At 39.1% G+C, this 14347-nt stretch overlaps 1 protein-coding gene and 1 long non-coding RNA gene across 3 annotated transcripts in view; one reads left to right on the plus strand and one right to left on the minus strand.

The window, feature by feature from the left end:
* LOC307065463 overlaps positions 1 to 14347 on the plus strand; it is a 56787-nt gene that overhangs the window by 16342 nt on the left and 26098 nt on the right. The gene's annotated exons all lie outside the window — the stretch shown is intronic.
* Positions 1 to 14347, minus strand: part of NIPAL2 (NIPA like domain containing 2) — a gene marked incomplete at its 5' end in the record, with an annotated part of 71509 nt that overhangs the window by 9330 nt on the left and 47832 nt on the right. For both annotated transcript variants that reach the window (XM_079722289.1, XM_079722288.1), the window contains 3 exons: positions 1 to 136; positions 4966 to 5062; positions 14117 to 14238. In XM_079722289.1, coding sequence (XP_079578415.1) covers positions 1 to 136; positions 4966 to 5062; positions 14117 to 14238 — 355 coding nt within the window. The remainder of the gene's footprint in view (positions 137 to 4965; positions 5063 to 14116; positions 14239 to 14347) is intronic.

Here is a 14347-nt window from a genome sequence, read left to right on the forward strand (position 1 = left end):
TTGACTTGGAAAACACAAGATGCTATCATGATGATAAACATGATATAGAAGATGGGATAAGTTAGTTGCATTTTATCCGTCACAGAAAAAGCGATCATGCCTGAGACAGCTTTTACTGAAATAACAGTCAATGAGGCTGAAAAAGAAAACACAAAACACAAATAAAATACATACCTTTGATAGAATTACAAATAAGTATCTTTACTTTACATGGTAGAGTAGTAAATACCCCTATTATGCTTTAAGAATGAAGACTGCCCTGAGAGGTGGAGGGTAGGTTGTGATGCCAGCCAAGTAGTAGTACTGTTGCTCAAGCTGTGGCCTTTCCATTTGCTTAAATCAGCTAAAGATCTGCTGTGTGACTGAGTGCTTATCTTTGGAGCAAGATGCTTATTTTCCAGCCCTCACTGTTGAAAGGATGCTGTGGAGGCTATAATTACTAGTAGATGGGAAAGGAAGAAAATAATGAAGGGAGGAGATAAGAAAAGGCAGATTGCCCATGTGACATTAATGGGAAAATAACTATAAAAGTATACTGAAAAAATTTAAAGCCAAATAGATGAGAAGACTGGAAAGTGAAAAGCAACTCACTCCATGAGTTTACTAAGAGTTGTACTAAGTCTACGTATGAGCCCTTTTGTTAGTAAACGCCTAGAAGTTTTCATTAAAAATATTTTTTGACAAGGGAGTTAATAGTAAGCAGGACAGAGTTGTGTATTCATTTCTCAGAGTCGACCCTAAATCTAAGATTTACACAAGCAATGTCTGTTTATTTTCTATGCTAAAGTGGAACTTATCACTATGAGAACAAGTTCCTCATATGTTTCAAACAGCAATGAGGAAAAAGTGATTTGATAAGGTTATGTTAGAATGAAAGCAAGGAAGAATTTTCTGGAAACACAGTGTTTCTGTAGGAAGAAGAGAGTTTTCTTTTTGTCTTAGGTCTCTTGAAACTATTGTTGCATATAATTCCATAATTTAGCTGAAACCCACAGAAAGTTAAAAAATAATTTTTACATGAAATCAAATATCTGTAAGTCAAAGGCAGTGTGAAGAAGAAATACTATCTTTGATCTACTTGGTCGTAATATATCTGAGCTTTATTCCTTTTAGCTTTTGAAAAGGATATATATATATATATATATATATATATATATATATATATATATATATATATATATAATGTTTAAAATAGCAGGTGATGGCCAACTAGGAAAAGCCTAGTTTTCCAAAAACTAAAAATATACTTTGACTTGAAGGATACCAGGGCGTACTTCCAAATTAGGCATTTTCTTTCTGTTAAAAGTCATAATTAACAGAGGAGACCAGGTGATAAATTCTAAAAACAAACTCCCAGTCTGAACAAAGAGGCCCTTACAGCTGGGCCCTTCTTCACCTTAAATGTTTTTTGACTTGGTCATTTTACATATTTTCTATAGATTATGAAAATAGTCATATTTTAGCTAATCTAGAAATGTAAAATACCTATAGACATGTATGTCACTTGGTGGTTTAAGTTTATAAGGTTAGCTCTTGAGGGACCTTGATTTCCTCCTAAGCACTTGGCTTGGAATTAGAGCACAATGTGGTGATGGGCTTGTGGTCTGAACAGCCAGGTTTCCAAAAGAGATCATTCACGGAGAAAGAGTTGAACACACTGTTTCCTTCGCCTCAGAACCTCAGGGTAGCAAAGGCCACCTAATTCAACCACCATCTGATGTTAAATTTACTTAAATACAAAACAAAAACAAAACTAGAATTCTTTATTAAACAGCTAAACCAACTATCAGTTGCTAGAGTTAATCACTATATTTTCAAAGCATGCACAATCACCACCTGATTAATCACTGTTTATTGTATTTCTAAGCTGGTGTTGAGTACTTCTAAATTTTTTTGAGGGTGGGGGTGGTTAATGAGGATGGGTGGGAATACCAAATTGTAATGCAGTATCATTCTAATGCTGTAGATATAAAAGTAGAAAGTACTTACATATGCACAGAAAAAATGGCTAGAAGAAACTACATCAAGATACTATTAGTGGCTATCTCTAGGCAATGGGATTATGAATAAACTTTAAACTCATTTTTTTAAACTATAAAAAGTATACATGCCCACTTACAAAAATTTGGAAAATGCAGAAAAGTCTGGAAAGAAAAATAAAAATCACCTGTAATCTCAACACTCATCCCCAAATCATTTTTAACATTTGAGACTCTTTGTAGTTATTTTTCTATCGCTAAGCACAAATATATTATAACATGTGAATCATACAGTATATACTACTTAGGAACCAATTTTCCATCACCATTAAGTATTTTCTATGCCAGTAATTATTCTTCTAAAGTATGATTTTTATTGGCTGGAGAGTAAGCCTTTGTATGAATGGGAATGCCTTTTGGGAATTCCTTACTCTTGGATATTTTGATTGTATCCATTTTTTTGGTATTAAAAATGAAACTGTGATGAATGTCCTTGAATACAAATCTTTGTATATCATTCTGCCAATTTCTGTAGGAAAATCACCTAAAGGGCAATTACTGTGTTGACAGCCACTGTTCTTCTGAAATCTATTGGTAAACTATCTTCTACAGAGGACCAGACACACTCCCATAATATCATGCTGCAGTGCTCAATTATATGAATTTTTATATTTTATATTAAAATATTTTATATTTTCTTGTTGTCTTTCTCTGTTTTCTTAATTCTCAGCAGTAGACATGTATTATTTTCATCATTATAACAGTACGATTTTTGCCCAACATTAATTATGCTGACCCATGTTTAAAAGTCAGCCTTCTCAGTTTATTCCTAGTTCTTCCTCAGAACTGATTCTTGGGTTTATTTATTGATCCATTGCTTTTCTGCTTTCTATTTCATTAATTTTTGCCTTTATCTTTACTAATTGATCCTTTCTGCTTGCCTCAGCTTTATTTCTGTGCTTTTTTCCCCTAACTTCTTGAGTTGAGTACTTACTTGACTTACATTTAAAGCAATGAATTTCCTTCTGAATATAGCATTAGTCATAAACTATAGGTTTAATATTAAGTGTTTTCATAATAATTTAAAAAATATATGCTGTAATGAAATCGTGGTTTCTGCTTTGGCCCAGCTGCAGTTTAAGCATAGTGTTTAACATTCCCAGGTGGTACGGTTTTAGTGGTTCTATTTTTGTTATTATTTTCTGTTTTTATTTCACTGTGATCTGAAAATGTGGTCTGTACTATTTCAACTTCCTGGAATTTATCAAAAATTTCTTTGTGGCCAATTATAAGATCAGCTTTTGTAAATGTTACACAGGCACTTGAAAGAAGGTGTATTCTCTGCTTTCTGGATTTAGAGTTCAACATTAGAGCTGCCAGATCAAAATTAAGCATTCAGTTTCTCTAATTTTACATATTTTTCTGTCTCCTTATTTCCATGAGCTAAGAGAAGTCTCCTACTCCTCTTATATTTATGCTAATGTAGTTTCTGAAATAGCTGCTGCCCAGTCTACTGAGGGCCCCTGTCCCCTGATGCCTCCTCCTTCCAAGCCCCAGTCCTACCCTGATTAGCAACTAAATACCAATAGGGGAGCCTCCAGGATCCTCTGTTGCATTTAGTGCTTCTGTCTTGATTTTAACTTAGATGGTAATATAGTGACCTTCTGCTTTCTTTTACTTTCAATCTGAGTTACCTCGTTTAGATGAAATTTATGTATGAAGTCAAAATATCTCACAACCAGCAGAGGCCAGTCAGAAAGGGTGCTGTTTCAATAACCCTTATAGAGCTAAACCAGAGGAAACTGGCTGAATCCAATTTCACAATCTTTTTCAAAATCAATATGGGAATTTTTCTGAAGTACAATTTGGAAATATTTCTTTTTTACTTGGTAAACTTACCCCATTTACATTTATGATCAAAGCTGATATGTATGGTCTTAATTCTGTTATCTTACTTTCCTATTTAAAATTTCCTTTATTTTCAATATTTTCCTACATAATGTGCATCTTTTCTCTTAGTTTGCTTTTGTTCTCCCTACCTGGTAATTTGGAAGAAAAAAATATAAAATTTCTTTTCTGTTCTTTTGATCAACCACATACCTGAACATGTTCTAGAGTAAATTTGTTTCTATAAGTAACTATCACAAATGCAACTCTTCCAATTCAAAGGAGAGTTGATGAAATGAAGAAATGAAACCTCCAGCACCTCATGAACATGGGAACTGCAGCTGCCTCAAAGGTATAAATACAATGTACAAAGTTAGAGTAAACAACATGTGATGGATGGGTCATCTTAGGCAAAGAAAGAATTATAAATAAATTTTTGAAAAGGGAATTTCCCAAATGATTAGTGAGATCTCCTAGTGTTGATATATATATATATATATATGTATTTATGTATATGTATATGTGTGAGAGAGAGATACAGAGGAGTGGGGAGGGAGAATAGATTTAAAAATATATAGAGGGCTTATGTAAGCATCAGTTTTCAAATCTTATAAGATGCCTCTGGAAAAAAAGGAAATGGGTAGTTAAACAATGAATGAAAGAAATGTTGTATTCAAGAAAAATCATACTGCTCACATTTGTTTCATATTAGCCATGTTTTAAAGTTTTTTATTTTTCTAAATGTAAACAGGATAGGCCTAGATAACTTCTGATACAAAAGTTTCATTTAGGTTTATTCATTTGTTTCTCTTTTAATATTCTTCAATTATTTACTAAGAAAAAAATCCCCAAATTGTCAGAGAGCAAATAAAATGATCAAGAAGTAAAAATCCTTAAATATATTTAAAATTAAACATATATCAATTGCAGCAATGGACATGAAAAGTATAATTTGCATAACTGAGACTCAGTTTCTATAGATCAGAATTGAAAAGTAGAAACAATGAGAAAAAATAGAATGCTCAAATATTTTCCTTTAAACTCTTTTATGACTCAGCATGGCTAGATTAGATAATGAGAAAACAAAAAATATCCTTACCTAGAAGTGCCACCAGGGTTAGCAGAATCACAATGTGTTTTATTCCTTTTCTTTTATGGAAATATAGGAGAATGCAGAAAATTAGTATTTCTAAAATCTAGAAATGAAAAAATGAAAAAGAGTAAAGTGTAAATTATTCTATACGAAGTCTTCAGAATGTCACACTTCTCTTTTTGATTTTTGCAACAACTATCATATGAGGGTTGAGGATGACTGGAGCTCCTAAAGACAATTATAAATATATGAGAACAGCATAAGGAGCCTTAGTGATCCAGACCCAGAGTTCTAACGTCACCTACATGGCAATAATGCCCAAATCTAGATCTCCAGTCCTGACCTCCCAACTCCAGTCTCATTTATCCAGTTGTCTACCAGACATTTTCACATGCTTTTTTTTTTTTTTTTTTTTTTTTGGCTGCGTTGGGTCTTTGCTGCACATGGGCTTTCTCTAGTTGTGGTGCCCAGGCTTCTCACTGTGGTGGCTTCTCTTGTTGTGGAGCATGGGCTCTAGGCACGCAGGCTTCAGTAGTTGTGGCATGTGGGCTCAGTAGTGTGGCTCAAGGGCTCTAGAGCACAGGCTTAGTAGTTGTGGTGCACAGGCTTAGTTGCTCCACAGCATGTGGGATCTTCCCGGACCAGGGCTCAAGCCTGTGTCCCTTGCATTGGCAGGCAGATTTTTAACCACTGGGTCACAGAGAAGTCTGACACATGCATAACAGCCATAACACACGAATATGGGCAACACTTAACTCTTTTTTTTTTTTTTTTTGGCTGCATCGTGTGGCATGCAGGATATTAGTTCCTCGACCAGGGATCGAACCTGTGTCCCCTGCAGTGGAAGCGCAGAGTCTTAAACACTGGACTACCAGGGAAGTCCCAACACTTAACTCTTTATTTATTTATTTTTTTGGCTGCGTTGGGTCTTCATTGCTGCACACGGGCTTTCTCTAGTTTTGGCGAGCGGGGGCTACTCTTCCTTGCGGTGCACAGACTTCTCATTGTGGTGGCTTCTCTTGTTGTGGAGCACAGGCTCTAGATGCACAGGCTTCAGTAGTTGTGGCGCACGGGCTTAGCTGCTCCGTGGCATGTGGAATCTTCCTGGACCAGGGATTGAACCCGTGTCCCCTGCACTGGCAGGTGGATTCTGTACCACTGCACCACCAGGGAAGTCCCCAACACTTAACTCTTGGTGGCCTACCTTCCCTACCTGTTCCTCCTGGGCCTCCACCCCATCAGGAGATGGCATCACCTCGTGCCCTGCTGCACAAGCTGAAAATTCCTCCTTTTCCCTCATTCCTCGCCGCCCTCTCTGACTAGTGCAACAGCTTCTACTTTATCTCTGATTTGACTTTTGCCTCTTTACAATCCAGACATTCAGCAGCAAGAAGAGTCATTTAAAAATACAATTTGGGGGCTTCCCTGGTGGCGCAGTGGTTGAGAGTCCGCCTGCTGATGCAGGGGACGCGGGTTCATGCCCCGGTCCGGGAAGATCCCACATGTCGCGGAGCAGCTGGGCCCGTGAGCCGTGGCCGCTGAGCCTGCGCGTCTGGAGCCTGTGCTCCACAACAGGAGAGGCCACAACAGTGAGAGGCCCGCGTACCGCAAAAAAAAAAAAAAAAAAAATACAATTTGGATAATGAAATATTTCACTAATAGAGAGTATATATGAATATACATATCAGGTATTTACAGTAATGTGACAAGTACGATTGTGCCCTCTACTCAACCTGAGAAACAGAACCCATCAATCCTGTGAAGTCTCTCGTTCCCAATTGCACTCTCCTCCTCCTGCAACCTCCCCAGGAACCGCTACATTGAGTTTTGTGTTTACCATTCATTTTCTTTATACTTTATCACATTTCTACGTATCCCCAAATGACGCCGTTTATTTTTGCACACTTGTTCTTTATACAAGTGGAATTATACTTGCTTTCACTCGCTTGCTTTTTTTTCACTGTGCATTATGTTTATGAGATTCATCCAGGATGATACATGTAGTAAAAATAGAAATTAGATCTAGTCATTCCTTTGCTTAAACGTCCCAGCACGTTAAGAATAAGCTCTGCTCTCCCTCCTGGATTACAAAGTCCCAGTTAACTTCTGGGACCTCATCATCTTGTACGGCTGGCTCCTGGACGGTCCAACCTGCACCAGCCACAAATGGCCTAGCCCTCCCCGCCAACCCCTGCCACCCCGCTGAGTCCTTTGAGGTCCTCAGATTGCTCAGCTTTGGGACCTTTGCACTAAGAGTTTGCCCTGCCTGGAATGCTCTTTCCCTGAGCTATTGTTTGCACAATGACTCCTAGTCACTCAGCTCCCCAGACAGATCTTCCCAGATCGTTCTGATCTCACAGAGCCACCCAGTCATCCCATCACAACCCCGACTTCAGGTGGCTACTGTGGAGTATTTTATCATGACCTGTTCGTGTGGTTATGTGTTTCTTGTCTGTTTCCCACTAGCACATCTGCTCTATGAGAACAGGGACCTTTTCTGCCTCCAGTGCCTGGAATACTGTTGGTCACTCAATAAGTATTTTTCTAATTAATGAGTAAATCACACCTCAAATTTATTATGAACTTGCCAAAAAACAAGCCTCATGTCTAATAAACTGAGTGTTCAATAAGTATTAACTGACTGAATGTCTAAAAATTTACTACCTTTAAGAAAACTAGTATAATTTTGAGTTCTCAATTTTATTTTTGTTTTAGCTTTTTTTTCTTTTTTGTAGTCCTTAAGATAACCTGAAGCATAGCTTTTTTTTTCTCCCCCCAAAGAGACAGTATCTCTGGACTGAAATCATAAATATGAATGTTTACATTGGACAAATGAAAATACCAGCATTAATTTTTTTCTTAAAAATGACTAGAGTTAGGGACTTCACTACTTTCAGGGCTGCATTTTACTTATGGAGCCGTAAATAAACATGTCTCTTCTGTTCTAACTCAAGGTTTTTCTTGTTGGTTTGTTTCTCCCTTTAATCCTCTGTGGGCATGGAAAGCAGCAGGACCACATCTTCCTCATTTAAAAACCGTTTCATCTAATATGGAAGATTAACTCATCCCTTAGTCTTTTCTTTTCCTGGCAAATTAAACCAATCATTTTAACTCTTCCTTATAGCACTTATTTGCCAGACCTTTAATTTAATCAAGTCGTGCTACAAAAGCTATTCAACTCCTATCTCTTTGCTTTCCTGAAAGCTGCCATCGAAACCGAAACATCCCTCTCGGCTTGGTCTCCCCTCCACCACAGTTGTCCATTTCTCATGTGATACAATTACAGACAGCTCCCAGCAGCTTTCGGGACCACTGTGTTTGTGGCTGGAGGGAAGAAAGCTCTTCCTGCACTAAGGCACAGAGCATGTTAGCTAAATCTGTTAGCATGCTAATTATTAACATTTTGGGGGGGGATGATGGTAATTATCAGTTTTGAAAATCATGTATGACTTTTTTTTACAAACTCTATCTCTGTGGCTTCAGATCTATAAAACATGAGTTTCTATTATTCACAGAATGACTGCAGTTGCCCTGGGTTCTGTCCTGTGGCAAGAGATCACGGAGCTCCCAGGAATAAAATATTCAAGCAGCATGAGTTAATGTTAATTTTTTCTTTTCTAGTAACATTTTCTCTCCTCTCTGAAAAAATCAATATCAAAGAAGCTGTGACTTCTGCAGGTTGTTGCGACCCAGGAAGAGGCTGCTTTGCTGATTGCTATCTCAGAGGCCAGAAATAATAACAGTACCTAGTGCATGCCTGCCACATGCTTTACTTGTACTAATTCATTGAATCCTCACAACAACCTCAGGAGGTGGGCACTATTACTGTCCTCATTTTACAGATGGGGAAACCAAGGCTCAGAAGGGTTAAGTGGTACAGCTCTGGAAGGCAAAATTATGCCCCTCCTCCCACCCCAAGACGTCCACGTCCTAATCTCTGAAACTTGTGTGTATGATACTTTACACAGCAAAGGGGCTTTGCAGATGTGATTAAGGCTATGGACCTTGAGATGTGGAGATTATCCTGGATTATCCGAGTGGGCCCAGTGTAGTCACAAGGGTCCTTAAAAGCAGAGAACCTTCCCAGCTGTGGTCAAAGAGAGATGTAACATGAGAAAGACCCAAGTCAAAGAATGCTGGCTGCCTCTAGAAGCTGGAAAAGGCAAGGAAACAGATTCTCCCCAAGGGGCGCTCGCAAGGAATACAGCTCTGCTAATACCTTGATTTTAGTCCATGAGACCTGTGTTGGACTTCTGACCTTCAAAACTGTAAGAAAATTAATTTGTGTTGTTTTAAGCCACTAAGTTTGTGACAATCTGTTATGGAAACAATAGGAAACTAATTCAGGTTTGGGTACCTGAAGTCTTTCCAGAGGAACAAAATTTTCAGGATGAGTTTTCTGAATTATTCTGGGTTTTCTGGATTCATTCTCCAATTTGATTTAAAGGCATGCATCACCCTGTTTTCAGTGGTAAAAAGAGCACTAGCAGTCCATGGGATCATGTGACAAAAGAGATACACAAAATTTCATCACTGGAAATCCTAGTCTTACTACCAGAATCTGAGCCTGTGTTCACCTCCTTTTCTCTCACCGAGTTCTTTCTGAAAGTATAGCTTTTGATATAGCTGCCTTGTCCAAAAGAAATGAGCTCTGCAAAGGTTCTCTCTAAGGCCAAGCCTGGACAAAGGTCTGATACTCGGAGGTCAGCTTGTATTAATTCTGCTTGGAGAGCTGTGTGGGGAAATGAACTGGAGTGTGCACCCCAGAAGTGGATGACCCGGTTTTGAATTCTGGCTCTGCCACTTAGTATTTAAGTGACCTTAGACAAGCTACTGAACCTCCCTAACTCAGTTTCTCCATCTGCCAATGTCTAGGGCTGTTGCACAGATGAAGGACAGAACATGGTTGGAGTGGGCATAGGGCTCAGACTGCTCAGTGAGGTTGGCTACTGCGGCCGCAAAGTGTATCCTAGCGCAGACCTGCGAGTGTTACTTACATGCAGACAACAAAGCAGATGAACCTCATGCAACAGACACGGAGGCTTTGTACACACATAGTTTTCTCCCTTCAGATTTTAACACCTGCTGGTGGGTGCTTGAAGCAACTTTTGCCAGAAAGGCCAACTTAATAGTCGGCTTCGGGGTGGAGAATTACACCAATCGACAGGCTGGGTCCCTGCTTCGGCTGATTTAATTTTTGGTCCAGTGGAGAGGAAATGAGCACCATGCAGATTATTTTGTAAAGGATTCTGTGTTCACAAGAGAGGTTTCCATCTGAATAGTCTATGGGGAAATCTGGGTGGGCAAAACAGCCACAGTCAAGCCTGCCAAAGAACCCGAACTAACTGAGGCTCAGAGCCATGTTTCCTCATGTGGGTTCTGCAGAGGCATTAATAGTTGCTACTCAACAAAAGGCCCTTCAAGAAAAGGGCCTCGTGGTCATATAAGCCTGGGCAGGGCAGGAGTAACAAGGTTAAGCCTGTCTCTTTCCTAAAGGACTTCTAGTTTTTAACTTGCTGATGGAGATGATGAATTTCTCAGGGGGCCATGTATGTTTTATAGCATCTCTCCAAGCTAGTTTGACCTTGCAAACTTGATTGCTCTTTGTTTTTTGGCAAACAGCAGGTGGGAAAGTCTGTTTTAGTGGGTGAGCAAAGGACACTTCATTCCTCTCTGGCCAGTAGACACCAGGCTCCTCAAATCCTCTTCCTGCCCAAAAGAGTCCCAGCTCAGAGGATAGGCTCCTGGGCCTTGCTTCTGAGGCTTTGACTTCATGTAAGCCTTAAAGGGAAAATGGATATTGACCTGGGACAGGTCAACACATGATACAAGGAGATGCTATTAACTAGTCTGTAATATGACTTTACAATCCCTTTTTGAGACATGTAAAATTTATTCAGACTTAAAATATTTTTATTCATTTTATTAGTTATTTGATCAGTCCCAAAAGGCAGTTCAGGTGTTGCATTTATACTTGGTGTAATACAAAAACTGTTAGATGAATGTACTTCAAAGAATCGTCTTAATTACTGTAATTATGATCTTTGCAATTATGGTTTGCAGAAAAAGCACAGAATCTGCGATGTTGAAGGATTAAATATTAATTACGTAGATGTTTAACAGATTTAAACCAAACCTCAGCTCAAGATCTTAGTATGTAATTGATAACTTCTAGAGTCTTTAGAGATGCAACATATAATGGATTAAATTCCAAACTGAGATAAACTGAGATAATATAGATCTATCCCCCTAAGAGTCTAATGCCAATAGTGCTATCCAAATGTGACTTTATTAAGGGTTTATTTTATGCTATCTTATAAATATCTGGAATTATTTACATTTTTGGCAACATTTACTTTCAAGTATACTTTCATTATTTTACAGGAATATGGGTCTCTCCCAGGACTATAAAATTCCTGCTTCAGGAATTCTCCTCTGTATTCTAGGTGGCTAATAAGTTGAATGAATTGTGAATAAATGAATGAATTAAGAGCTAACTTTGGAAAGTGGAAAAATGCAATTAATTTCAGAGTACTTTTTTCATGGAACTATAAGGTTTAAAAAGGTAGTTTTGTTCTTTTAAAATGTTTTCTATGGTGTTAAAACGATATAAAATACATCATCATCAAACAATGCTGTTTATTCCAGGAAATAAGTCTTGATGCATCTTTAATCTCCAAAGGATTCAGCTCAGGCTTTTAATTTTCTGGTCACAGACTCTGTGACCCTTTTCTTACTGGATGAAGAATTTGTTTTGCTTATAGGCAAAGAATAATAATGTGTTGGTAGGACATCAAGTCTAGACTATCATGAAATGCTCAATGAGCCCTTCTAGTGCTTAGATTTGATTGATGAAAGCCTTAATAGTTAAAGGACTGGGTATGGTGGACAAGTAGAAAGATAAAATAGGGGAGGGGGAGACACAAAGTATGACGGACCTGAGGAAACCTACTCTGAATTGGGAAGACCAACCCTAAAGTTTGATGGAGGGCGGAGGTAAGGGGAACCTTCCAATTTAAGAGAGGAGGGAGTTTAGGGGAAAAGATATTGAGTTCAGTTTCTGAGATGTTACTTTTGCAGAATCTATGGAACATCCAAGCAGGAACGAGTAGTAAGTAGACAGATGAGAACATAGCTTTGCAGCTTAGAAGAGATCTGGGAAGGAGATGCAGGTCTGGATTTGGAAGTCTTTCTAAAGAATGATGGTGGTGGAGTGGGCAATGAGATCACCCTAGAAAACCCTGGACGAGTTTGCAGCACAAATAGATAAAGAGTGGATGGCAGAAGAGAAGAAGTTACCTACCAAGAGCCTGGGATGGACTGATCAGAGAGGAAGAAGAGAAACAGGGAAAACAAACCAAGGAAGCCCGGGAAGAGAGAGATGCAAGGAGAAGAGAGTGGACCATCAGGAAGTGCTGCACAAGGCTCAAGAAGAATAAGGACCAAAAAAAGCAATTCCACTTGGTAATTCGTGGGGAGGGGTCTACTAGCTTAGGACGAGTGAGGAGTGACTAGGAGCTGAGAAAGTGGAGGGGGATAAATCTTTGGTGGTGTTTAGAAGGGAAATAGGATAGTTTATTAAAGGGAGTGTAGAGTATGAGGAATGTTTCTAAACAGTGTCTCTGTTGAGTAAGAGAAAGAAGTACAGTGAGAAACTATAAAAAGAAAAACCCTATAAACACTTGTGTCCCAGTGGTCAGAATTGTATATCAGAGATGGTAAAATAATAGGATTCTTGTCATACGACTAGGAAGGGCCACACCATAGTGTGATACCATGCAGTTCCTGCTGTAATATCCTGAGTTATATCACACTGAGAGCAAAGTTCGCCATGTCTCTGCAAATGCCAATGTCACACGTTTAAATAATAGGTATACAGCAGGATCATACTATTTTACCTGTTCTAATGGCAGAGCACTGGACCAGATAGTTTTTTGAGGTCACTTCTAACCCTAAAAATGTTTGACTCTGTGTGCTTTGATTATTTTTATTGAATTCACAACTCTTGATATTTTACCAATTCGGCTCTTGGTTAAATGCTCATTTAGACAATCCCAGTTTTCTTCTTACTGCCTGCCCTTCCTAGAATATTCTTATTCTCCAATCTAAACTGACTTCCATAACAAGTTACATACCAACCATTTCAATCACATTCTCTGTACCAGGGGTCCCCAGCCCGCGGGCCTCAGACCTCTACCGGTCTGCACAGCAGGAGGTGAGTGGTACGAGAGGGAGCGGAGGTTCATCTGCCGCTCCCCATCGCTCCCCATCATTGCATTACTGCCTGAACCACACCCCCACACCCCGCTCCGTGGAAAAATTGTCTTCCACGAAACGGGCCCCTGGTGCCAAAAAGTTTGGGGACCACTGCTCTATACCCACCGGATACAGCCATTGCATCAAATAAAATATCCCAATTAGTGGCTTCCAATTTCTACATCAGCTCATTCCGTTCTTTCTTTTACACATCTCTCAGTATTGTCCTACCCGCTGTCTGCTTCTCCTAAGACAGACTACTGCATGGGTCTCAAAGAAAGCTTTTTTTTTTTTTTTTTTTTTTGCGGTACGCGGGCCTCTCACTATTGTGGCCTCTCCCGTTGCAGAGCACAGGCTCCGGAAGCGCAGGCTCAGCGGCCATGGCTCACGGGCCCAGCCGCTCTGCGGAATGTGGGATCTTCCCGGACCGGGGCACGAACCGGTGTCCCCTGCATCGGCAGGCGGACTCTCAACCACTGCGCCACCAGGGAAGCCCAGAAAGCTTTTTTGAAGGGAATACCTATCTTGGATAAAATTCAGTGAAGTAAAATGTGTCTTCAGGTACTTTCCTTTGACCTGGGAAGAGAGTTTTTTTGTTCGTTTGTTTTTACTCTGAATTGTCCTAAAATATGTTGCTCTGGAATTTGCCGGATTAAACTCCATTAAATTGTGGAAATTGTTCCAGTGATAGGTCACCCCCAAGGACAGAATACCTGGGAAATGGGGGTGCTTTTATTGCTGATTTAGTGTTTGAAATACTTTAGTACTGGTCAAATATATTTACATTTTAATGAGATATTAATGCTGAGAAGAAAAGATTATATTAGTTTTCCAGCATCTGCGTGTACCAGTGGTCTAGATAATACTGCCTCTGTAACAGTAAAATTTTTAGAATTCTTACCCCGTAGGTCATGAACTGCCAGCCAACAACGTAATACTGTACTGTTCTTGCAGAGATATCCTGAGTTATATTTGGAGCAAAGTTCACCAATAAATATGTTCCTGCAAATGCCAGTGTCATACCTTTAAATAAAATTGAAAAGACAAACAAGTTGAAAGGGACATTTAAGCCTTTTTGTTTATGTAAACATTTCCTATAGACTAAGCATTACTTGTAAAGGTCCATGTCTAT

The sequence above is a fragment of the Hyperoodon ampullatus genome (genome assembly GCF_949752795.1).
Source record: "Hyperoodon ampullatus genome assembly, chromosome: 17".
Taxonomy (NCBI): Eukaryota; Metazoa; Chordata; class Mammalia; order Artiodactyla; family Ziphiidae; genus Hyperoodon; species Hyperoodon ampullatus.